Here is a 25,438-nt window from a genome sequence, read left to right as displayed (position 1 = left end):
GTCATATATTATATATATATATATATATATATATATATATATATATTATTCTTTCTATCTTTTACTAATCAATTTACATCTCCCCAATCAACTTCCACGCAATATAAAATAAAACCATTAAAATTTCCCAAATGTATGATTATTCCAACTGAATGCGCACTCACTTTCATGGTCAGGTGAGAGCAAAGCATAGGATTAGAGAGTTTCTAAAATTATTCAAGAACTAGAAGTGTTAGCAATTGTTACCATTAAACAAAAATATTTGAAGATTCAATTTTTCCAAACCAAAAATCAACATTCATGAATCAACTCCTCCCATTCATATGATCAGCTACAAGTCTATTAACATGGTTCATCGATTTACTTGCATTTTACAAATTCAATTCAAAGGGAAAACAAATTCTAATAATAAACATCGAGGAAGGGAAGAGCATCTGATGCCAGAATCATCTTCATTCATCATCATTTATTCATTTTTTTTTCATCGTGATCGCGTTATCTTGTAGACCCTACAAACCAAAGGGCCCCACGTGTCAAAGAGGAAAATAAAAAAGGCCGTCCCTACAATCTACAGCTAAGTTCCAGACACGTGTCTCAAGTCCATACTGACTAAGCTTTTGGCCCACACGTCTCGATCGGACCACCGAACCAAACCCCCTCAACCCCCACCCCCGTAGGGACCACCACGCGGCGACCTTGGGAACATTGCAAAAACGGTCCCGTAGGGTCCACTTTTCCCCCCCATGGGGTCCCGAGCCACACATCACATGACAGCGGGATGAGGTGGCCCGGTGGCCCCATGGCCCCTCATTAGAAAAAGATTTAGTATTTAAGAGAAAAAACGAAAAGAAGGAAAAATCCTACTCTTTGCACGGTCCACGGAGTGCCTCTCCTTCTGCTTTTTGGTTGAGTGTTGACCCACCACAGATGTGGACCCTACCTCCGCCTAATCCGACCCCACATTACACGTGCACACCTTTAAAACCCCGTCACGTGAGCACGTGCTCCTCCCTTTTACGCTTGGGAGAGACCTCGTTTAGCTTTGCTCGTTCATGGCGGATGCACCAACAACGAAGCCACCAATGAAAGTGCATGAACCAACCCCAAACAAAACATATTAACAACAAGAACTCCTTCTTGTCTTCCTATGTTTTTCAATCAGTGCTTTGAAGGTCGAGTCATGAACTGAAGCTCTTGTTTATCGTAAATCTCCAACGAGAAGTCTCTCAGCATCTGAGTCGTCGTCGTCGTCGTAGTACTTGCACTGCTACTTGTAATAGTAGCAGCAGAACTCGAACTCGGTGCCATAACCGACGTCGTTTTGACCGTCTTTGACACTGGAAGTGTGGAACTCGTAACCGCTACGTTACTTTGAAGTTGACCTGGCGTTGCTGCTATACTTACACCATGTTGCATGGCGGATACAAACGACGATATGGGCCGAGCCGAAATGTTAATTAACGGTGTAGCGGTGGCTGGAAATGTGAATATATGAGGCTCGGTGGAAGGCCCAGCCACGGATGCCATAGGTGGGACCATGAAAAAGGCCCCTGGAACGACGGCGTTTGATGGTATTGCCCAAACTGGAACCAACCCTTGCGGCAAAACAGGTGGTAGTTGTTGCTGCTGCTGTCGTCGTTGAGAAGTAATTACAGGGGCCAAACCAGATGAAACTGACACGGCATCGTTTATATCAACGTACTCGCTATTAGCGGGTCGTTTGCGCTTCTTTTTACTTGGGTCACCGGGTTCGGGGTTAGCGTTCGAGGTAGTTGGGATTTTAAGGGTCCCATTAACCGACATAGCGATGGCGGGAACGGTGCCGGTTCCGGTTGCCGCAATTATCGCTGGTTCCGCGTGCTCTAATAACCAGCGGATAGTTTCTCCATCCGACTTGTGGCCCAATTCTCGGGTCAGCTGAAAGATCCGAGCCGCACAGGTGGCAGGCATTCGGATCCTCCGACCACGTCCCTCGACTTTCGTGTGACGATCCTTGGTGGAAGCCCGTTTCGGCGCGGTGGGTGGCGCCGTCACTAACGGCATGGGAATAGCTGACGGCACGTGCACCGCCATGGGCATCACACCTATAGCTGCCTCTGTGTCGGGCTCCTCTTTGGGATTCTTTGACGCTGCTGCAGCAGCGTCTCCACCGCCGTTGATGCTGAGATCAACCGCTCTTGTATCTTCATCTTCTTCAACTTCTTGTTTTTGAATTGCAGCCATGAGTTTTGTTGTAAGAAGCAGCAGAGACACCTTAGAGAAGAAAACAACACAGAAGAGCACACTGAAAATGCTTTGAATTTTATAAAAAGGAAGGAAAGGAAACACAAAACGGTGGGTTACATGAGGGAAGTCTTTTTGTACTGACTTAAACAAAGATCGAACAAATGATAAAACTCGTTTTATATATACAAGGAGGAGCGTTAATGTGCTGATGCTGTTAATCCACTTAAATTGAAGACCTTTTGAGGCTTTTTCTAATTTCTGATATCTTGATGAGAAAAAAAATCTACGGTTATCTACCGATCATGGATTAATGTTTGGACCCACCAGATGATGACACGTCGTGGGCCCCATTCCCACTGGATTTATGAGATTATCTGATCGGTAGGGTCAAAGTTGGTGATGCCTCCAAGGATCCAAATTACAAGGAAAATTCTTTGGGTTTTATATCTTCCGTTTTAAGCCTTTCCAAGTTGCATGGACGACTATGCAAAGCAAACTAAAAACGTCTCTCATCTAATTCTCAGGGCCGGAAATGAACCTGGTTAGTTCTTGAAAAATCCCTAGTTCTTGTTGCCCCAAACCATAATTATCATTGAATTAACTAAAGGGAATGAAAAGAAAAACGTGGCTTTTTTAAGTTAGAGATTCATAAATATACAAAGCGGATAAAATGACACATGCATATAGTTTTCAAAATATGATGTAGCTTTCAATGAATTTTATCATCATAGGTTATAATTATAATGCTATACTCTTTTAGGTGAATTGCTTTGAACAGATATTTCTACTACAACAATGGAAATTAACCATTTTTTATGAAAATATATTTTGTCAATTAAATTTTTGACAAAAACACTATACAGACAGATTTTTAAATATTTTCCAATAATAAAACCCTTTTCTTTTTAGTGAAAAATAATCACGAGCATGTGTGTATTTGTATACCTTGAGTGAAATTAAAGAGTAGTTACCCATAAATAATTTCCTTTACCCTTAACATTAACTCATTAGACATTATAATAACTTTGTTTCGTACCGTTTTTGATTAAAAGATGATATATGTAATCGACCTCACGTGTGATTGGCAGTATCTTTACTATATTTTATCAACAGAAAAGCAACAAAAATGAGATAAAAATCTTACACATCATTGTTTAAATAAAAAAGTTTAATAACCTTAAAAAGCCTAGTAACATTGATCTCATAAAATTAATAGAGTATGATATTCATCAAGTTCATCCAAAAGTATGAAGTTTGAGTTTATGTACTGTCTTATTCATGAAAGCCAAGAAATTAAAAACAATATTCAAATCCAACGGTCTCTAAATTGAAGAATTAGAATAATTAAATAAGACAATCATGTTAATATCATCCAATGCATATGAATGTAATCTGAAAAACCAAAAGTCAAGTGTATGAAATGGAAAAACAAAAACAAAAAAAAAACGAAAGACTTAGTAAGAAGAAGAACCATTTGGTTTGTGGGGGCCAAAACCAGGAATTTCTAGCAAGCATACGAGGGAGTGTTGAGCCTTTACCCCACCACACCATCAATCCATCATGCATTCCGGAGCTGCCCTTGGTGGTTGAACTTTAACAGTGAAGTCCATGACTCCTGAAAATGCACCCCTTTAACACATGATCGATTTCATCACAGCCACAGGTTTACACCGAAGAAGAGAGAATTAATGTAGCAGTGAGATCGACTTTAGTTTAATAGGTTGGCAATATAAATGTGTTTAACGAGTAAAATGGCCCACGGCATAAGCTAATGGGTCATGCAATGGCAATTGGCACACTGCCTTAGCTGGTTGTGGTGGCCCCCAATTTACAACACATGCCGCTGCAGAGACGGATATACATAAAAGTAAACGGCGGCCCAAGCTGCGGCTGATACATCACTGCCATGCCCGGCTCTCTCTCTCTCTCTCTCGACATACCTTAGGTTTCAGAGCCCTTGATTGGGATTTGAAACTTGGAAAGATTGAAGTAAAAGAAAATACAAAGGAACTTTTCAATCCAAAATAATAGAATGCAGTTGTGCGTAAGTTAGCAAGCAAAGCTATGAAATTGACAGCCTTAAAGGAGAAATTAATAGCATAAAATTCCACTACGTACCCACCAATTGCATGCTGAAAGAAGTAAGGATATATCCATTGAGATTAAGATGAGAAGGTTTTTAGCTGTTCACAACTTTTAAGCTTTAACCTAACAAATTAATACATTCTATTCGAAGAAGGACAAGGCCAGGCCTTTTTTCAGGGTGACTAGCTGAGGTGGGATCGCATATGCTTGAGTTCTTTACATAGACTTGTACGAGTTTTAGGGTAATTTTTTCATATAAGATTTTCAGCCTCTTAATGCCTTCTGTATTATGAAATGGAAAGAGGGAAATGATTACCATCCACGCATAAATGGTAAGAAACACTGTGCCTGGTAACAGACCAAGATTTACCCTGGAGCGACTCTGTCGTAAGTAAAGTTGTCGCCTGTAAAGCTTCCCACCCAAGCTGTGGTGTACGGCAACAGAACCAAGGGGTGGGGCCAAGACCCAATCTGTAAATCTGACGGCTCCACCAGGCCTTATAATGGACCCTACCACATAGTCCTCTTCCGTCTAAACCATGGGGGAGGGTGGGGGGGGGGGGGTGTTAGATTCTTCCAAAATGTGGGACCTATTAAAAGCATTTACATGGTGGACCAAGTAAAGATGGTGGGATCCCACCATTTTCACCGGTCTCGTGAAGGAGCAAGCACCATGAACCATTGGGGGGGCCATAACCAGGGGGCACAACCCGCACCAGGCTCATCTCACAATTCTCTCATCCTTTGGGGGGCACTGGTGGTGGTGGTGGTGGTGGGGTAGGGGTAAGGTAGGCCACAATGGGTTATAGGTTATGGCCACAGTCCCACTTGCCCCTTTCTAAAAGTGGTCCCCTTTTCAGTTTTTTCTTGGATGGGGACCCCATCCCCCATATGTTCCCTTTTTTTTTTTTTTTTTTAATCGAAGTACTTAACCTTCTATGTGGACTGAATGCGTGTACATGTACCCCACCACTCCACCACATGTCTTTTTGCAGGTGCACGAGATAGAGGAGAGGGCTTTGCCAACCACAACCCACTAATGACATTGTGCCACGCCATTTTAATGTCTTTAACATCATGGTTCACCTTACTGGTGGGCCACTGGGACCTCCATCCCCTCAAGCTCTTAATAGGTTGGTGGACCATTTCTCTCTTTTCGGACTAAGATAAAATGCTTCCATTTAATCGTTATAGGTGGAAATTGCACTCTTTGAGACTCATTTTAAGTTGAAGAAAATTTGGTTTTTTTCTTTAAATCTATTTATGTCGTTTTTATTCAGATCGATTTGAATTTGACTTTAAGTTATCAATTTTTTGAAATTAAATCTATTTCGATTTATATAAATTATTTAAATTCAAATAATTGCATATTAATTTTTTTAATTTTTAAATTTTTTAATCAAATCAAATTGAACATGTTTACCAAATGAGATGAAGGCCAAAGACCATCGCAGCTTATAAGAGTGGTACGATTAGGCGGGGTCTAGCCTTGAAGATTAGTTTAATTAATTTTTACGGAATTTGAGGATTAAACAGCCACATCAATATCACAGGATTTCTGAAAACTCAAAAAGAATAAATATACTATTATCAACTAATTAATCGTACATTAAATATAAATTTTATATTTTAAATATTTATTTTCAATGAAACAGAAATTTGGAGTGAGTTTGTGAGTGGCGAAGAGAGTTTACTTAAGATGTTGGCAATTGATATCCCAATACATTATCCACAATTATTTGCAATAATCATATAACATACATAACTAAAATGTATATCATCAATGACGTAAATTCAACGTAATCTCATGTTCATATACAATAATGATTGTACAAACTTAGACTATGATCATAATTATACAAAGCAAATTCTCTATAGATTACTATATAATTTCACTTTCATACATATGCTTAAACTTTATGGATCAACAAGATTTTTCTTTTTTTTATATTTAAGGGTGAAAAAAACAAATTCAGATCTATAAATATAATAAAACTCTCTCTATTTATTGTTAATTAATTCTAAGTTAGATAGCTGTTCTAAAAAATAATATTATATTAAAATAAACATTATCCTCGTTCATTTGATTTATGCTGCCATAGACCTATTCCATAATCCTTCTAAGTGAGAGTTATTATTAAAGTAGTGATAGACCTATATCTGTTAAATTAAAGATATTATAAAATTTATTATCAATTAATTTTAAATTAAATATTCATTTTAATAATCGAAGAAGGTCAGAGTCCGCTGATTAATATTTGAGCCCAGCACAGCCTGAGCTCGAGGCCCGTATACAGATACATGCCCTTTCCATGCAAAAAACAAGTTGAGCCCATTTCTAACACAGATGGAAAGTGTAAGAAAACTGAATGTTGAATGTCGATGATACTTGTATCTAGAACTTGGTTAAAGAATACAACAGCAACAACATGCATCTGGTGGTTGGGAGGATCTTCACCAAAAGATTGTAACCAAGAAAAAAAGGAACAAAATGACTGCCTTGAAGCATGGTTTCTAGCAGCTTCACTCTTATGATCCCGACATGTATGTATACCTTGTCTGAGCTCCGATTACGAGCTCAACAATTTTTGCTGGCCAAAAGATATAAAGAAAAAATATTAGTTTCTAGCTAAATTAGTTTGATCAATAATTTTACATGGAATGATTTCAATATATTCAGATTTTTAAAGGGGAAAGAATCTGTCCAATGCACCTGCTAGAGTCCCAATTAAAGGAACAGTCTCCAGTAGCATTTCAGTGCCTTCAAGTTTTTGCCTGTAGACCAAGCATATGCTAGTTTGTTAAATTCCTTAGCAGTGGGAAGGTATCGACAAAAGAACAGCAGGAATTAGGTAGTAACTTTTGTGAATGTTTATCGATTACCTGGTGTACTTGCTAAAGAAGGGTTCTCTCATTAGGTAAAGTGCCCATAACAGTTTCCGTCTTTTCACCTGCATCAAACGCTTGATATCAGCACAGCTCTAGTTAACTTTATTAAGCAAGGTCAATGAATGCTTCAAAAAATAAATCTGCAGATATCATGCCAAAGGTTGATGAGGCAGATGAAATGCAAAAATTTATGATGACTCTAACCTCATCCTTTTCAGAAGCAGAAAACTGTTGATCTCTTCCACCTTTCCCTGATTTCACAACATGCGATAGAAAGCCAATTCCAATAAAGTCCACACCCAGAGAAAGAAACCAAGGAATCCATGACCTAACTCCATATCTTCTAATGAACAAAACATATATAAGTGGTCGTGTAATAAAAAGGACCTCCCCCAGAAGAAATAAAGCTCCATTAACATCCTTCTCTGACAAAATCATGGAGAGCGTAGGCCTTTTAATCATTGGAGCTGTAAGAGGAAAAATTGCAATAAATTAACAGATTTCCCATCATTTCATTGAAATTAGTACCCAATCATGAAAGTTTTAAGAAATAATCACTTGGAGGCTCCATAATTGCATGCTGTTGTTGAATTCTTTGCATCCATACAGGGTCAGAAATCATCCTAGCACTCTCTCCAAATCTGCTCAAAGCAGACAATGCCCTTCCTTCAAGATTCCAAGGGTTTTGCCCACGATTATTTTGTAACAAACCAGGTCCATGATGGCCTCCATGCTTCAGGAAACCCCCAATTCTCTGTTGTGAACTTGTATCGTCAGAATCTTTTTGAACATTTGGTATCTCTCCTCCATGCAGAAGCATTTTATATCCACTGTTCCGGAACAAAGCTAATCTAACCATCACCCTAATGTACATCGAATACCAAGTTATTAGGCAAAGACATAATGCCAGTATATTAGCAAGAAAAGCATAGATGTCGAATGTTTCTTACTTGGTAGCTTCTGTAACAGCAATAAAATTCCATTTCTTATCACCATAGTACTGCTCTGCAACAACTTCAACCAAAGTTTCCAAGTCCTTTAAAGCAGATATGCACAACCCATAAGGGAATGAAGGGTCAGCAGAGCCAGTGTACCTCCCATTAGGGGCTGTATCGATTATATGCTCATTGATAGCAGTGATTATTCCCAAAATTGCAGTTACTGCATAAGGTTACCAAATTGTTTAATGGGGAAAAACTGTCAGCAGTCAATGAAAAAGACAGTATAGCTCAAAAGAGGGGAATTTGATATACAAGGAGAAGAGAGGGGAGGGAGGGGGGCAGCAACCAACTAGATGACTCTTATCAATTTCTAAGCTATCAAGAAGTAGCCAATGTTACCAAAATTTCACAAAACCTGCTTCTGGCCCTATCTCTGAAGTGGAGAACCGTTCAGGAAGAAACCACGTCAATCCCTGGACAGCAGTTTTAAATAACAGCATAAGATAGGAATTCTCAAATTTCTAAACACATTAAAAAGTCATTCACAAAATCTTGCCTACATTTCCAAGCTCACTCGTTGAATACAAAACCAAATAATCCAAATAATGATGGATCATATATACAAGGAACGTTGGAGATATACCAACCCACAAAGGTAACAAATATGGAATTCTACCGGCTAACGAAGGCTCCAAAATTGCAGATAATCATTACTCTTCCTAATCCAACACCTTTCATTTTGCGTTTCCAATTGAATGATTTTTGTGATCAAATATCTCATTTTTTCTTTTTTCCATTTCAATTTACATTGCAAATACAATATCTTCTATTTTTCACTTCATTCTTTGCAAGGGAAAGATGGAAGAGGCAGTAACCAGAATCTAGACCAGCATAAGTGAAACCTAGAAAGTCAACTACTTCGAGTTTAAACTATCAAACAAGAAATAAACTTTTGAGAAAGACAGATTATAGCGCTAATATTTGAAGCACAAGCATAACAATAAATTTAATGCACATTAACATTCAAACCAATCGTTCTCCAAGATTATAAGTGTTCTTGATCAAGATTCAAGAATCGTCTAATAGCTATCAAAATACACTTCCGGAATTAAAAAAAAAAAAAGACTTTATGTAATTATATGGCAAGGTAGGAAATAATAAAGGCTTACGTTGGCAAGAGACTCCAAGGAGTGCACGTAGTCTCTGTTCCTCCTAACCCATGTCTTATAAGCCTCCATTGATTACAAACTTTATAAAAAAAACCAAGAACAAAGAATTCAAACCCTAGCTGCTTAGCCACTACCAAGCCAGTTCATGCTCAACTTGGGCAAATTTGGAATTTTGGGACCGACCCAGACTGGCAAATACCAAATCAATGAACCCCTGTTTTGAAATTTAACCGAATTCTTCGATTCTGTAGAGGAAAATGGAAGAACGTTTACGAGAAGCTCGGAGGTGGAAGGGTGTCTCGAAAAAGTGAATCAGGGAGGGTGAGGGCTATGAGGTGTGCCTCTTTCTTACCTACTAAAATTGGGATTCTAATCCTCAACCGTTGATTGGTATGATGTTAGATCACTGGTTTCGATCTGTCCGTTTCGACGAACCAAGTGATGTGAAGATGAACGAATTTTAGCGGCGGAGATAGTGCTTTTGAGGTGATGACAGCAGGGAATCGTAAAGCTTAAAACAGAAACTCAGAAAGACAGAACCAGGGACAGGATACCGGTTTTGTGCACCCCAATGGCAATGCGTTATTGACCATGCAAAATCATCAATCCCGTCAATGTCCTCCTCATCCTGTCCAAATAAATACAACTAGTGCTAACAAAATCAAGCTAACATCATCATATGATTAAGTGGATGTAAGAAAGCAACAAGTGTTTCAAAGTACCTTTGTTAATCTTTGTAAAAAAAAACAAAAGTACTTTGTTAATGTCATTGTTTAAACTTTACTATCCTATAAGTCCTGATAAAAAAATTTGACTACTTAAATTGAAAATATTTTAAATATATAAATATAATAAAAAAAATTTTGATTGTCATCAATCAATTTTAAATTAAATATTCGTATACAAGAGTAATGTTACTACCTCCATTCATTAACCTTTTCAAGAATTATTTTATAATTCATATTACACGATAAATTTGTAATTTAAAAATATTTAAATAACAATAAAAAATAAATTCACATTTGATGAGGAGCGTATCTCTTCACTTATTATCAATTGATTTCTCGATTTTGATATCATATCGTGGACATAGTCGTAAGGAACTAATAACTAATTCAGAAAGGATATTTATTTTTATTTATTTGGTAGCACCTATGTGTTTTGTACTTGCTTTGATTTTATTGTTGTTTGAAAGTCAAAGCATATAAAGTATAGAGAAGGGATATTTTCAAAGAAAATATCTACATGTTTACGGTGGGTATGAATCTTCTCACAACCAATGCAGTATTCTAATTTTTTAAAAGTTACCTGAATCTTGAGTTCCACGTGATAAATTATTTACAATTTAAAAAAAAAAGTATTTTGATGAAGAAATTGTTCAATTTTACCTTTTTAAGAGAAAGTTCTTCGTAATCCACGAAAAAGAGGGCCCATAAAAAGGGCCGAAATATGTTCCTATTTACTACTAGGCCCAAAATATTCAGGCCCAAAGAATGCGAAAGTTTCAGTGTTCGAAAACGACGTCGTGCAAACTGATTCTTCCTTGAATACAATTATACCAAGGGCCATGCCGCAAAATCCCGAGTTAGGGTTTTTGAATTTCTGCGGAAATTTGTTCAGAATGCAATTGACTCTTGAGTTTGGGTAAGTTTTCTACTTCCTTTCTTGTCTTTAATCAAAACTGATTATCAGTTTTGGGATTGATCGAAACTGCGTAAAGATTGGTAATCTCATTGAATCTTCTGTGCTTATTTAGGCTTTGATTTTGCTTTTTTTTACCAAAAAAGTTTGCTGCTTCTGCTACAGTTAAATCTTTGTTTTTGCCACAATTAAAAAAAAAGGGTATCAAAATATAAGAACAATCTTGGGATTGGTTCAAAATTCCATCTTTTGCCCCTCATCTGTATTGCAGTTTTATGTAATGAAGTTCTTTCTTGAGGATATTACCAAAACTGTTCTGCTTGTTCTTGCTTTTAATGTCTTTCTGTTATTCATTGTTTGAGGCAGTGGAGGTTTAGAACTGTTATGTGAATCTGTTAAAGTTCATAATGTGAATGTTGATCTCCCAAAAGGAGCAGATAAGGTAAGCCTCTTCCTCTTCTAAACTTAAGATGTTGTAAACAGGTTATTAGATGAGTTTTTATTATGTAAGCTGACTTAGAGTATTGTTTTTGTTTTTGGGCTTTCGCAGTTAACCATGAGATATTTACTGTCTTGGGTTCGTACCGATTTGATCAAGGAGAGACCTGAAATGTTCATGAAAGGGGAGTCTGTGTAAGTTTCTAAGGATCTTAGTACTCTTTCTTAATGAAGCAACAAATTCAATTAGGACTTAACTTTAATAGCAATCTGCTAAACTGGTTGAGGGATTGGTTTGTGCAGGAGACCAGGTGTTCTTGTGCTAGTAAATGATTGTGACTGGGAGTTGACTGGTCAGCTTGACACAACCTTGGAAGAGAAGGATGTGGTAGTTTTTATTTCAACATTGCATGGTGGATAGTATCTAGATGATTGTTACTATATCTTATAAACAATCGCGATGAAGAGGATATCAGAGTTTGGCATAGTTGTAATGCCTCTGAACTGCATCGTTCAAGATATTATATGAAAGTGCAATGATATTTTTGGTGTTTAAGTCTCATGTTCTTTTATTTTTATGCAATGGACTAATTTCTGCTAGTTAATATATGTTTCTTCTAGCTACTTGTAGTTTTCTTTGTATGTTATTCTTCCCTTCTCTATTAAAAAAAAAAACAAAATAAGGTGCCTTGGATTATAGTATTAAAACAAAATATGACCTTCATGGATGGTACCTTGCCCAAAATAAAGTGCTCTCACTCCCTGAAAAGTTCTGATTTCTGATAGTTGGATTTAATTTTTGTAAATGTTTAAGCAAAGGGTAAAAAGAGAACTTAATTTTGTGAATATTACAGTACCCACTACTATTACACCGGGATATTTGTCTTCTTTTTCTATCCATGGTTGATCTTTCTTCTGCACTGATGGCCCGCAAGGGAGCCAAGCCAACAAGAACAAGCTTTCCTGCATAGTGTTCTGTCTCACTAGTCACTTCCCAAGGAAACGAACTCATTTACAGCAGATAAAGTTTAGAAAACCCTGTATCCAACCTATTATTTGTAGGCATATCAAATTTGTTTCCGACTGACATACCATGGGGGAATGGACAAAAGGAATTTATTATGATAAACAAAAATCGTCCATGGTCAAGCATAGTGGTGCCATTCTTAAAATAATAATAAAAAAAGAATGCCCTCACAAGGTTAAAATGAAGATTACAGGGTCTGCCAAAAATGAAAAAAGTATCGTAAAGAATTTTTCTAAAATAAATAATGCTATGCAACATTATCCAGCAACAAAATAGACTGCTAAATTCCCTTTGGGTCGAGTGAGAGATGATGCCACACATGGCTGACCGAATAGCCAAGAGGAAAAGGGCCATATGAAGTCATGGACAGCAATCAGACCTTCTGTTTTCCTTTTCGGAGTTTCTCAAGTTCTGCTTCAGCATCTGACAATTGTTGCTTTAAAGTGGATACTCTTTGCTCTAGTTCTTCTACTGTTTCTATAGTGCGAGAAGGTTGATACGGTGAAAGAAAATGACGTGAAAATGCTTTCAGAGCTTCAACCCCAGTAACCTGTTATAGCCATACAAGGATGATCAAGAGCCTCGACTATTGAATGAAAATGCTTGGCAATATATGTCTAGATACAAAATTCAGATTTGGCAATCAGTTTCATGCTCAAGGATTATATTCTTGAAATGCAGAAATGATTCTTAGAGAAACAAGAGGCAAGGGAAAAAACAATAATGACAATCAGTCACCTCTTCTGGCAGCAGTGGCAGCTTAGTGATGTGAAAGTCATCATATAACATGTAAAACTGATCAAGGTACTTTTGTTGCATCCGCATTCTTGCTTTCAGTAACTTGGATTCAACATCTTAAATTACAACACAGGCCAATTGATGGTAAGCTTTTTCTTTAAGCAACAATTCTTTGGGGGAGAAAGAAAAATGATAGATATAGTGGAAGTAAGCATACCTTCTTCATCAAAAATTACTTGGTTAATGATAATATTGTGTGTATCTATCTCAAACTTGGTGAGTTCCTGTACCAGTCTCTCTGTTTCATACAGAGAGAGGAACTCTGGAATGCAAACGCAGACAAAGGTTGTCAAGTCCTGCCAAAAGGAAAGTGCATCATACAAAAAGCATGGGCAGCTCGAGAAACTTCAATCGGAATGGAACAAAAGCCAGATGGTAAAAGTTTCAGTAAGTTGCATAAGACTTCCAACTTGAAATCGAAAAGTAAAAAAATGCCTCCAACACACTTCACAAGTTTTAGTGCTTTAACAATTGTAAATTTAGAGGTATATCTGTCACTTCCTCTATATCATGAAGAGTGAAAACTAAGCAGGAGATTGAATCAAGTGAATCTCCACACATAGCAGCAGCTTTTTTCCTTCCTTCTCTCCATTTTCAAAAGAAAGAATATCATCACGTTAGATTAACTTATCATGAATAACAAAGCCTTGAATTTGTGGCATATCATGGAAGGCCAAACTTACTCTGCTAAAGGAAAGACTCTACTTCACTAGTCAAAAAGCATGGCAACCATTATATTATTTATAAAAGCTCTTAATATGCTAAAATAAAAAATCCAAGCTTAGTGCAAGTACAGCCTCTGATGGCTACCAAGCAGATTGTTGTCAAATATGCAGTTCAATTTCATATATTAACCAATGAAGAAGGAAAACTAAAAACAATATGTTTGGAAAAAAAAAAATTTGAGAATGGTATAACTTACTGGGTCTTTGAACTGCTTATTAACTTGTTCAATCACATCCTTCATGCCTTCAAGCCTCCCCAAAATTGCATCCTCCCCAAATTCATCATCAACCCCAAAGAGACGTGTCATCTGCAATGATGAGTTTCAAACTCTATGATTTATATATAAGGAAAACCAATTAGGAAATAATAACAATTGATAAATCCTGTGAGCGGACATTTGAGCTATAACCTTTAAAATGGTATTGAAGACAAACTTATGAGACATTATTGCAAGAATTGATCACTTGAAATAAGACATTCAAGAAAGAATAGTAGTTTTAATGGAAATAACAAAAAGGTTAAAACAAAATTTTACTAACAACAGGCCCATTGTTGACAAAATTCTTGAAGACTGGATTAGCAATTTCTGGTGATAAGACATACTAAAACATAAAGTCATACCTGACTCAACAAACCACCGAATTTGCTTTTCAATGACATCATTTTTGCAAGTCCCTTCTCTAAGGTAGCCGGAAATTGTAAAAGTCGAAGTGTATGGCCGGTTGGGGCAGTGTCAAATACAATGCAAGAATAATCCATTGTTTGCACCAATCTGCAAGAATGCATTACATTCAGACAACAACATATCAATGGGAGCTGAGAAAACACAAGTAAAAGGTGGCGAAGAGCATGCAAGAAATAGTTTAGAGAGAAGCTATCCATCATAATTTATCTTAAACATTTCAAAAACTAAGGATATTTTTCAAATATCCTAGCATTATCAACCATTGAAAAGTGTGAAACAAAATAGAACAAAACATGAACATGCACACTGAAAGCTAAGTCTTCGATTTAATCATTATAGTAGACCCTAGGCCATAGCATGTGAATTAAAACTTTCGAAAGTAAAATCTAGAAAATGCCCACAATCAGCACAGCTGAACAGTAATCTTTCTTAATCCATGCCCTGTTTTAAGGCTTTTGGTTGAAAATCATAAAGATACTAATAGAGAAAGTTAAAAGCTTTCAATAAAACATAGTAACTCTTAACTTATTCCAATATATATACATATATATATATATATATAAACTGCAAAGAAGCAATAGCCACTTAACGCATCCAGATGATTCATCCTAATCGAAGTATCAAAGAAAAAAGAACAGTATTCTTACTTAAGCATCTCTGCAAAGCTCATTGCCTCATCAATTCCTGGAATTGCATTTGCCAAATCAGAAAATAAACTATCCATTCCATCAGGCCCACCCACATCTTCATTTTCGACAGTAGGATCCACCTCCTATTATGCATCAAATGTAGAAAGGAGTTGAATAAAATTTTGAGAAATGAAACAATCACCACACATCATCTTGTAAAAGTTCTAACAAAGAACTAATCCTTAATGCAGAAACTACGCAATAAACGGGGATGGATCCATTACTAAATTACAATGAAATCATATTCACATAATTGTTCCTCCTTTCAGATGGAAACAAGTTGAAAATAGAGAATTTAGGGACTGGGCATTTGCAACTTCATGAAAGAATATCAAATTATCCACAAATCAACAATCAAAAAACAAAACATGACTGAGCATTGCCTAATTTATTCCAAAAAGACCCAAAATTACAACCAAAACACCCCATGCAAATCTCACAAGACAACCATAAGCCAAATCCCTGAATACCCAGAAACGAAAATCAAATACAAAGGCTAGAAAATATCAAAAAGGGTACCATGGCATATAAATTGCTGAAGCCATTAACCAAAGTAGGAGTCTTTGTGAACCTTTGTTGAAAGGCATCGCTGAGATTATGAGCAGGATCCGTGGATATAATCAAGACAGAGGGTCGGACCCGAGACAAGAGGATCGAAAGAATCGAGCTACTAGTGGTCTTACCCACCCCTCCTTTGCCACCAACAAAAACCCACTTCAGGCTCTCTTGGTCCAGTATGTTCTGAACAGTTGCCTCTGGTAAATCCAGATTGTCTGCCATCTTTTCAACAAAACCTTTTCTTCCTCTATTGCGTCACCGAGGAATGGAATTGGACGAACCCAGAAAATTTGTCAGGATTTCTATTCTAGAAAAAAACTGGGGAGCTGAATCTAATTCGCGTTTAGATAAACGTACGAATTGAACTCATGAAGTAAAGTCACACCAGGTTTTGTCCTAGGGGCGTATGACGTGCGCATTCCAGAGTTTTATTTATTACACTATCAATATATATTTTATCCTAAAATTTTGCTCCTTTAAATAAATAAATATATATATATATATATATATGTGGTATATTAAAAGAAACCCTGTACTTCGGGTGTTCCAATATTCAAATTATTGAATTAAATTATATGTTATATTAGGCTTTTTAAAATAAACATACAATTATTTTGGTATTCCAATATTCATCAACAGTCCTTTGGAACAATCCTCTTGAGTAACAGTGCTATTCCTCCTATTCCCTGTCGATGTTTAGTTCAGTACCAAGTCTTCTTTTATTTTGCCTTCTGCATTTTGTTGGAGGAAACCTCATATTGTTTACTCAAAGCTTATTTATCCAACAAAACCACACTTCGGGACGTAGAGGAGGAGTTTATGCTGCTCGTGTTAGGCAGCAGCTCAATATCTATAAGATCTAAATCTTGTGTAAATCTTAGGCTATGACAGTTTTTCATATTGTTTGTGCTATATCAGGTGATCAACTGCTTCGGGTGATGCAGATAAGCTGGAAAGATGGGAATCAATAATAACGGCCACTGATCGCTTTGAATGTTTTGCATCAGCAATGATTAGAAGCTCGAGAAATTGTATCTAATTATACTTGGTAATTGATTAGAGCATGAGTTTATCTGTGGAACTGCTACTTCACAAAATTTTTGCTTACAAGAGGGTGTTAGTAAAGAGAGTTGTAGGTGAAGCAGGTGGCAATAATAGAGGAGATACAGATGAATAGTGAAGGAACTAAGGTAGTGTTCAAGAGCCTACTCACGCCCAAGTAGCCAGATAGTGTTATTGTACCATCTGCAATTACTCGGGCAAGGGTTCCGGCTTCTGTTGAAAGCAGCCCTCCATTGTAAGTTCCACGAGAAAGCCTTGATGACATGACCCGGGAGAGGAGCGACAAGTTCACACCTGGATTGATCATTGAAGGGAATCCAAGAATTACAGTTAGGAAGCAAAAACTACAGCCTTAATAGTAAACACTAGTACTATGTGTTACAGTTTGGCCTTCTAATATAGAATGCCATGTCAAATTTTCTATAGCAGGATTTAAAAGGTTTCAAATGTCAGCAGAAAGAACAAGAGTCATCCTTGCCTACATAGATAGTGCAATGTTTTGTTCACACAAAGTAACCACAGAAAGTACCTTCAAGGACTTCAGCAGATACAAAAGTGATTAGTGCAGAGCCGACATACTGAGGCACAGAGTAAGGGATGCCGATATGGAAGCTTAGGAGTATGCCAATCAAAACCATGATTTCAGATGCAAGCAGAACTTGCCTGCAATCAGGTTAAATAAGATGCATGTCATCTGGGAATAGATGTGAACAAATCAGTGGCAGAAAATATCCTAATATAATCACTCACTACACTATGCATTAGAGAATAACTTGATTATAAGAGGCTCAGAGCTTACTGGATCAGTCTATCAGCTGAACCGATTATGCTCTTGCTCTTGTTACTTGAAATTGACAGAAATAGAAATATCTTGGACAATATATTTTCCTTTTGACCATTATGCTCCGATTAAGCCTGATGACAACTTTGGAATACTGTTTCTAAATGTAACTGAAACTAAGACCATTTGAAAAACTGTTGCACCTAAAGCTGGAATTATCATGCTTGTTTTCATCTGTGAACTCACCTTTCTTCAAACATGTTGCTGATGTAGGTTCCAACAACAATGTTTACTGGAAGTACTGTTAGCCCAAGACATGCAAGAAAGATCGCCACACTGCTGGTTGACCATATAAAGTAATATGCAGTGATGACACTTGCTTCAGCAAGCAATATCTCCATTGCATATTTAAGCATAAAATAAACAAATAGTTGAACCTGATAAACAATAGAACAATTTCAGTAAGAAGGACCATTTCAAAGTCAGCTCAGAGAATTGAAGTTGATGAAAGATAAATTGAGAATGAAGAATCAACTTTATACCTTTACAGATGGTGTGAGTAACCGGTATGCCGAGACAATTGAAGTGACAGGTTTGGGAGCTTTCTCACAAGAATCTTCCTCGCCATCATCATATTCTTCGTCTTCATTTTGACCTTGTTGCTTGGCTTCCATGTTCAAAAGCAGTGGCTGCGTGTAACCATTCTCTACAGCGTAATTCACTGATGATCCTAAAACAGACAAAGTTTCCTTGAATAAATTTTGGAATGATATTGTATTATTGTTCAATGATGGACTTGCAAATATAAGAGACAATGTGGAGTTTTTATGAAATAGCAAATCTTGGAACCAGAAATGCCTACTGAGTCATACAAAAAGATCTGAGAGAATGAAAGAGCCAGAGTCCAAGTGGACATCATTTTGTTCCCTAATGTTTCTCACAACTACAAATTGACCACTAGGGATGCAGAAAATATCAATACTTTCATACGGTATAAAATGAATTAGAAAAATTAAGACAAGAACAGTAAATGCAAAATGTATGAGATTCAATCTTGTTGACCAACCAGAATGAGCTTCCTGTGGCAAGATATTCTCCTTGATCTTCTGAGGAGGCTCTCTAAAGCAAATCCACAGCCACAGTAAATAGAAAAGCCAGGAAAGAGCCATAACCCAACCGGGTAAAGTGTCCTCATTAAATGTGAGTTTGTAAACCTTAAAATCAGTTTGAAACAAGCAGGCGAGAGCTGGACCACATGCCATTCCAAGAGCACTTGCACTAACAAAACCTGCAGATGCCTGCATCCGCAGTTTATGTGGCACACAATCACTGATATAACGCCTGTTTACAGCTCTTGCAGAACCTAACCTGGAAATATCAGCAGCATTAACTTTTCCATTAAGAAAGTAATATTAGTGAAGACGAATCATTTTAAAAGAACAAGAGGAATGTGGTACTACTATCAAAATGAGCTTCTTTCCTGATAGGCCTCCGATATATTATTAAACCAGAGAAATGATTAGACAACTTACCCACAAAATAGTCGACCAACCAGAAGAACTGCTATTGAATTAAGATCATAAGCCAGAGCATACAAGGTGTTTCCAATGAGAAGCACAACGCTGCTAAAAATAAGTGGCCTCAAGTATGATCTATTCGACCATGCACTAAAATAAACTGAAGAGAACACTTGTGCAACAGCCATTGACCCGATCACAACACCACAAACAGTTGCTGCAGCTCCAAGGCTAAGGGAGTAGTCATCTGCTGTTGGGACAATGATATATGTGTTGACCATATATAGAAACGTGTTTACCAAATTCAAGAGAAGTGACATGAAATGATATCTCTCCTCCGCAACATCTTCTTCAGATGGAGTTGGTAAATCATCTTGCATAATAAATGCATGCTTCCCCAAAAACTCGAGAAAGTTTGTTGAATTTGATAATCTGTTTACTGCTGCTTTTATAGAATGAACCACGGGATCCTGCAAGTTTTAAGGTCTTCACTTTTACTTATCAGTTGATGCGCACAAGCCAGCATGCAGAAATACTATGTGAAACAATAGAAAATTTGCTATAATAATACACTGCTTAGACGAAGTTGACATTATATGCCATAAGAAACTCATGTCTAGCACCAAAGTTAAACAACTTTACACCCAACTAGGCCCTGGAATTTCAATTACGTCATTTCTGAATAAGGGTCATTAAATGATCAAAGAGAGATAATTTTTTCTAGTTTCCAGTCAGATACGTAATCTAAGACAAGTTAAGTGGAAGTCTTTTCTTTCTAATTTAGCTTCTAGTTCCAAAATCCACAGTTCTGTTTAAGAAGTTATGGAGAAGCATTTGACTGTTGAGTCTCTATCACTGAAAAGAATATATCATCAAGTTGCTGAATGAAGTACTATCAGCTCATGAATGGCCCTGATGCAATTAAATTTTTAATAGAGTTGAAATATTGATCTGGTTTATATTTCTTAGCATTGATCAAATATAAAATCAAGTAATTCATGATCCGTTTAAGTACATATGCAGCTGCAGCCATTCTAAAATATCAGTTAAAAATTACATGCTTCATTTATATGTAGATTGTTTACCAAGAAAATGGAGATTCTTATGTGGTGATGCATTGTGAGCTTCTATATACTTCACTACTTTACAAGTTGAATATTAGAAGAGAGTAATGAACACTGCATAGATAGTGAAAGGAAAGGATCCGAGGAAAAACCGGATGGGATAAAGCAGGCTGATCATATATTGATACGTAGTTCCCTTGATGGTCTTGCAGGTCTGCGAGATTGCGAGATATGGCCCCAACAACAGCCCCAATACCCTGCATGTTCAACTAGTAGCTGATAAAGCTTTGATTCACATGAAGAGACTATAGAAGCTGATTCATGCTTGTATAGTTATCTGCGTGTCATGTGCCAAAGAAAAGAAAATGCAACTAAGAAATTCCTATAAAAATATATTAAAATCTTAATAAAATAGGAACAAAGAGAAGATTGATGTTAAAACCGGATGCATTACCACATGTTTAAACACTTGTCGCAGCTGAGAATAAGGATGATTTGCTCGGGTTTTGACATAGTAATTGGTGAATCTGTAGCCAAAGCGCTTATCAAACTTCTTCAAAATCTTTCGCAAGCCAGTAGCATTCATCTCAACAAAAAAGAGAAGCCTTAAAAGATCATGTCCTACTCTTCTGTATGCTTCTTGTAACTCTGATATTTTTGCTCCATCTGTCTGCTGCAAAATTTCGTCATGCTGTTCTCTAAGATCAGATAATCTGCTCGCTAGTTGCCCTTGTTGTTCCAGCAGAAACAATACAATCTTTTCAATCTAAAAATTGCCAAGACAAGCAGAAAGAAAATGGTGTTTATACTCTAAAATAACAGCAACAGATCTGTCTTTGCATTAGTTATGTGAATGAGATTCATCTATTGCTAAGTTTACCTGGCTGTCTAGCATTCTTGAGAAGTCCTTGAGAACATAGCGGTGATCTTGGGCTCCAACCTCCAGTTGTTGAGCGTATCGGTTGACTTTTTTCTTCAAGAACTTATAGTTAATATAATACCTGAAAATAAACACATTTCAGGCATACTTGAAGGAATCACCAAAACCAACTCAAATAGCAGTCAGAATACATAAACTATACATATACCCTTGCCATTCTTGAATTTGTGATTCTTTCAACTTCTTCCCGAAGGCCACCATCTTCCACGCACAGGCCAATTCACTGCTACAAAGAAAAGCAGAAACTATGATCTGAGAATCTATTCTTAACTACTATATAAGTTTCTCGGAGCAATGAAGCTTCAAAATCTTGTCAAGGTAAGTAACACATTCGAATAATTCAAGAATTTTCCAGTTTAGTGGAAATTAAGATTGGAAAGATATGGACTTTCTTTATATATTCAGATCCTTTAAACCCCAGAAAGATATCAAATAGGAAAAAAACAATATTCCGGAATATTAAAAGGGGGACAGTTTGGACCTTTAAACAGAAACCTAGAAACAAAAAGGCCTTAAAGATCGTAGGAAGATCAGCAAAACACAACTAGAACCTTATTCGGTCTGAAAATGTTTGTTATTTGCGTGGGGTATAAGCAGATGACAGTTAGCCAAACATGGTAGCAAAGAGTTTTGAGTACTAGGAAAAGAAAGAACAAGAAAAAGATTCATTGGACTAGACGAAAGCAGCTCTTGCAAAAGGTTCGTCCATGGGAATCAGAATCCAAAACCGAAAGAAATAACAAACACAAAATTTTGGGGAATTCGGAAGAAAAAGAAATCCATGGCCGACCGAAATGAATGATCAAATCTACAAGAGACAGAGGCGTGAAGTTGAGAAGTGTCATGGGAATCGCGCGAAATTTGTAAATGTAGTTTGGCTTTTAGTTAGGAGGGGCAAAAGCAATTTACTATAACGAGTTTGTAGGAAAGTACGTGGCAGCTAAAACGCTTTTACACGTGTATAACGCACCGCGACTCCAGGGATCCTGCGTTTTTCGTTATTTAAAGGCGGCGGTGTTTCATCTTTTAAAGTTGAAAATCAATAGACATCCATGGGCTAAGCGATGGTACATTCTAGCCAGGCCTCATTTGACATGGGCTTGGAAACTTAGTGAAGACCAGCCCATATAGCTAGAGTTTTTGCTATTAATTTAAAACAATGAAAATATTTTGACATAACATTTGAAAAAAATTTAAAATTATTTTAAAAAATTTAAATAAGTTATTATGATTAACGATTGATTAATTATTATTTATTATTTTATGTTCATATGATGATAGCATAGAGGATAAAAAATATCATATATGATAATATTATCACATCACATTAGTATGTTATATTATCATCTATTATAATATGTCAATATATCACGTTAACATCACCTAATATAAATTAATATTTTAATTAATAATTAATTATAAAAATTTACTTGATTTAAAATAAAATAAAATATAAAGATATATGAGCGTAATAATAAAAATATAAACACTTATTTAAATTTTTTTACATAATTTAAAAATTTTTTAAAATAGTATACAGAATATTTATATCAATAATATTTTCATAAAATGATGAGAACTCAAGTTGGGTTTGAAAATCTTAGCCAAAACTCAACTGAAGTGATTAACTATTTTAGGATTTGGCAATTAGCAATTAGCATTTGGCAAACCCAGCATGTTAGGATGCATACCCTTTGTCTTTGCACCTTAATTTTTATATTAATCAAACACTAATTAAAGGTCTGTATAATCTTACATGCACGTACGTAGGTGAAAAAGTATACATACACATGTACGTATTCAGGTGAAAAAGAAGAAGGTACAAGCAAAAGTGCTACGAGCAGCCGACTTACAGTTTCTGCGAGCTTGTGGTGAGAAGCTAGCTGATCAAGAACTGCAAAGTTTTCCCTGTTTCTGTGAAGTTAGAACCTGGAGATCATTGAGAAGCAGAAAAATTGGAGGTGGCATCTGGCAATGGTAGAAGAAAATGGGGTTTAATGCACGGGGTCGAGTCGCCAAGCAATGTCAAAACCCCATTTTCATATATAGTGCAGCAGCCTCAACATGAACAGGAAGGAGGGATGTTTTTCAGCTTTCATTACCAATCACGAGACAAAACACGTGTCGTTCGCGAACTGCCTGACTCCTTAGAATATTGAAAGGTCACCATTCAACCTTCTTTTTTACGACTAAATTATGACAATAGTGCTGATCGTTGGGACTGAAATGAAGAGAAAATCTTACTTTTAAGGCCGTGGCTGTTGGTGCTTGTTTGTCATAAATTAGGATCAAAAGTTAAATCTAGAAAGCCGGATTAGCCGTGGATTCCATGGTATAAAGTTAAAAAAATGTTGTGCCTAACCACTAAAAGTTAAAAAGATATTACCACCATGCTACTTTGGAGAAAGGCACACAGACACACGGATGGACGACCACAGACATATATTCTAACAACAATGATGTGCACAAAAATCTGGCTTTTCTTTTTCTTTTCAAACTTTGACACATACAAGCAAGGAAATGATGTTCATGAACGTTAAATTACGATGGAAAATGGGGCAGGAGTGAGAGATGTGGAGTAAGTAAATGACTAACCCTCCTTTCCTATGTATCAGTTTGGAGGAATCGCGTGCGTTTCTTAATTTGCTAAGGACAAAGAAATATAAATGTAGCGGTCGTTTTAATTAAAGTTTCAGAGATGACAAAAACCTTATTCTTGTATATGGTTCAGTAATAATATATGTTGAATATTCCCTTTGAACCCTATCCGTTTGGGGAGAATTCAGTCTGGTTCCCCTTTTTTCTGCAATTTCCCCCTTGAATATTCTCTCGTGCTGATTTGGATATAGAAAAATAAGAAGTGGGATATTGAATATGTGGTATAGTCTGTCGAATTCTGCAAGTGGGAGAAACAGAAATCTAACATCCACTTCTTGGTTCCCGATGTTTCAAGGGACGGGAAACTAGAATTAACAAACCCTTTTTATGCTCAAAAGCGACTGTGAACTCCATTGGAAGACCATAGTTTAGAGAAGTGAAGAAATAAACTACGAGGCCAAGATTCCTGTGCTTAATGATCATGGGATCAACTCATAAAATTGGATAACCTGTGGTGCTTAATTCTTTACTGTATTAGTTCTCTGGAGGAAAAAAACCATATGCAAAAACCTTGAGATGTTAGGTTGCATGGCAGCCAATGAAAGCATTTGAGTCCAAGATAAGGATATGTATTTGTTGCTTGTTGGCATAACGGGCAGCATGTTTGGGCCATAAAAGGAGTCAAGCCAAGCGTGTGGTAGAACAGTTCACTTCATCGATTGTCATATATATCCCGCTGTGGAGAAAATTCACTCATGGGTCATTCCACAAAGTTCTTTGTCAGCTTCAGATCAGCCATGGGATTTCGTTGAATCATGATTGGTTGTTGCAAAACTTAGAAAAACAAAAGCGTACGGATGTCAATGATCTGATTGGACCACCAAAAGTCAACAACTCCATGGCAATCTCTTACAGGGAAATGGCATTGTGTTGGTGAGTCTAATCAGGGTTCTTTATCATAATTTTTACTTATCTATTGTCATTGTTGCGTTCCACTAAAGTGAATATTGTCGTCCACAAAGGAAGCATATGCATGAATATTCTTGTTCGTCATTAAGACACTAGGAGCAGGGGCGGACCTTATGTGATGGGGGACCATAACTTTTAAAATTTTCTTCATAACATATAACAATTTTTTAATTTTTTTATATATTCTATCACTAACTCCTTTTTATTTAATAATTAATATAAATAATAAAATAATAAAATAATTTCACTTATCTCATTTAATTTTAATTTTTAATTATTATTTATTTATTTATTTTTATTCTATTTGTTCATATGTTATAAATTTCTATAAATATTTTTCTCCAAATTTTTACAAACCATGAACCATTTTTTTTTATTATGTAATATGTGGTATCTGTCTTCTACTTGTAATGTTCTTCTTTTTTATGTTACATAAATTTTATTTTTTATAATTTTAATCTTTAAAAATTAATAAATTATTATATAATTCTCAAATATAAATTATAGTATTACATTGTTACTTAAAATTTCATCAACGTATCATTTTTTTTATTTATCTTGATTATGTAAGAGGAAACTAATTTGAATATATTTTTTAATATGCTTTACATTTTATATTTAGTTAAAATGAAATT

General features: G+C 36.3%; 5 protein-coding genes across 7 annotated transcripts; 1 reads left to right on the top strand and 4 right to left on the bottom strand.

The window, feature by feature from the left end:
• Positions 337 to 2,423, bottom strand: LOC18614241 (transcription factor TCP9). Its single transcript, XM_007051902.2, has one exon. The coding sequence runs from the start codon at positions 2,221 to 2,223 to the stop codon at positions 1,159 to 1,161; it is 1,065 nt and encodes a 354-aa protein (XP_007051964.2). The 5' UTR covers positions 2,224 to 2,423; the 3' UTR covers positions 337 to 1,158.
• Positions 6,536 to 9,939, bottom strand: LOC18614239 (peroxisome biogenesis protein 16). Of its 2 annotated transcripts, XM_007051900.2 has the most exons (9): positions 9,663 to 9,939; positions 9,311 to 9,555; positions 8,557 to 8,614; positions 8,151 to 8,361; positions 7,759 to 8,063; positions 7,405 to 7,667; positions 7,195 to 7,262; positions 7,025 to 7,086; positions 6,536 to 6,902 (listed from the first exon to the last, which is right to left on the bottom strand). In XM_007051900.2, exons 2-9 carry the CDS (start codon positions 9,377 to 9,379, stop codon positions 6,841 to 6,843), a joined length of 1,098 nt encoding a protein of 365 aa, XP_007051962.2. In that variant the 5' UTR covers positions 9,380 to 9,555; positions 9,663 to 9,939; the 3' UTR covers positions 6,536 to 6,840. The 2 variants fall into 2 exon arrangements, with proteins under 2 accessions (XP_007051962.2, XP_017969873.1); XM_018114384.1 differs by having other exon boundaries at positions 9,311 to 9,939.
• On the top strand, positions 10,868 to 11,951 carry LOC18614238 (ubiquitin-related modifier 1 homolog 2). Its single transcript, XM_007051899.2, has 4 exons — positions 10,868 to 10,954; positions 11,318 to 11,393; positions 11,502 to 11,584; positions 11,693 to 11,951. The coding sequence occupies exons 1-4, from the start codon at positions 10,878 to 10,880 to the stop codon at positions 11,808 to 11,810; spliced, it is 354 nt and encodes a 117-aa protein (XP_007051961.2). The 5' UTR covers positions 10,868 to 10,877; the 3' UTR covers positions 11,811 to 11,951.
• On the bottom strand, positions 12,484 to 16,308 carry LOC18614237 (ATPase GET3). The gene is made up of 7 exons (XM_007051897.2): positions 15,834 to 16,308; positions 15,273 to 15,397; positions 14,562 to 14,712; positions 14,137 to 14,247; positions 13,372 to 13,510; positions 13,155 to 13,270; positions 12,484 to 12,966 (listed from the first exon to the last, which is right to left on the bottom strand). Exons 1-7 carry the CDS (start codon positions 16,092 to 16,094, stop codon positions 12,790 to 12,792), a joined length of 1,080 nt encoding a protein of 359 aa, XP_007051959.2. The 5' UTR covers positions 16,095 to 16,308; the 3' UTR covers positions 12,484 to 12,789.
• LOC18614236 (SPX domain-containing membrane protein At4g22990) lies at positions 16,890 to 23,282 on the bottom strand. Of its 2 annotated transcripts, none has more exons than XM_018129994.1 (11): positions 23,090 to 23,282; positions 21,385 to 21,462; positions 21,177 to 21,297; positions 20,751 to 21,062; positions 20,449 to 20,553; positions 19,248 to 19,702; positions 18,782 to 19,083; positions 18,258 to 18,445; positions 17,962 to 18,152; positions 17,464 to 17,597; positions 16,890 to 17,228 (listed from the first exon to the last, which is right to left on the bottom strand). In XM_018129994.1, the coding sequence occupies exons 2-11, from the start codon at positions 21,435 to 21,437 to the stop codon at positions 16,990 to 16,992; spliced, it is 2,100 nt and encodes a 699-aa protein (XP_017985483.1). In that variant the 5' UTR covers positions 21,438 to 21,462; positions 23,090 to 23,282; the 3' UTR covers positions 16,890 to 16,989. The 2 variants fall into 2 exon arrangements, with proteins under 2 accessions (XP_017985483.1, XP_017985479.1); XM_018129990.1 differs by having other exon boundaries at positions 21,385 to 21,459.

The sequence above is a fragment of the Theobroma cacao genome, chromosome 1 (genome assembly GCF_000208745.1).
Source record: "Theobroma cacao cultivar B97-61/B2 chromosome 1, Criollo_cocoa_genome_V2, whole genome shotgun sequence".
Lineage (NCBI taxonomy): Eukaryota > Viridiplantae > Streptophyta > Magnoliopsida > Malvales > Malvaceae > Theobroma > Theobroma cacao.
The sequence above is the reverse complement of the archived record's forward strand: the minus strand, read 5'-3'. Positions and strand labels throughout refer to the sequence as shown.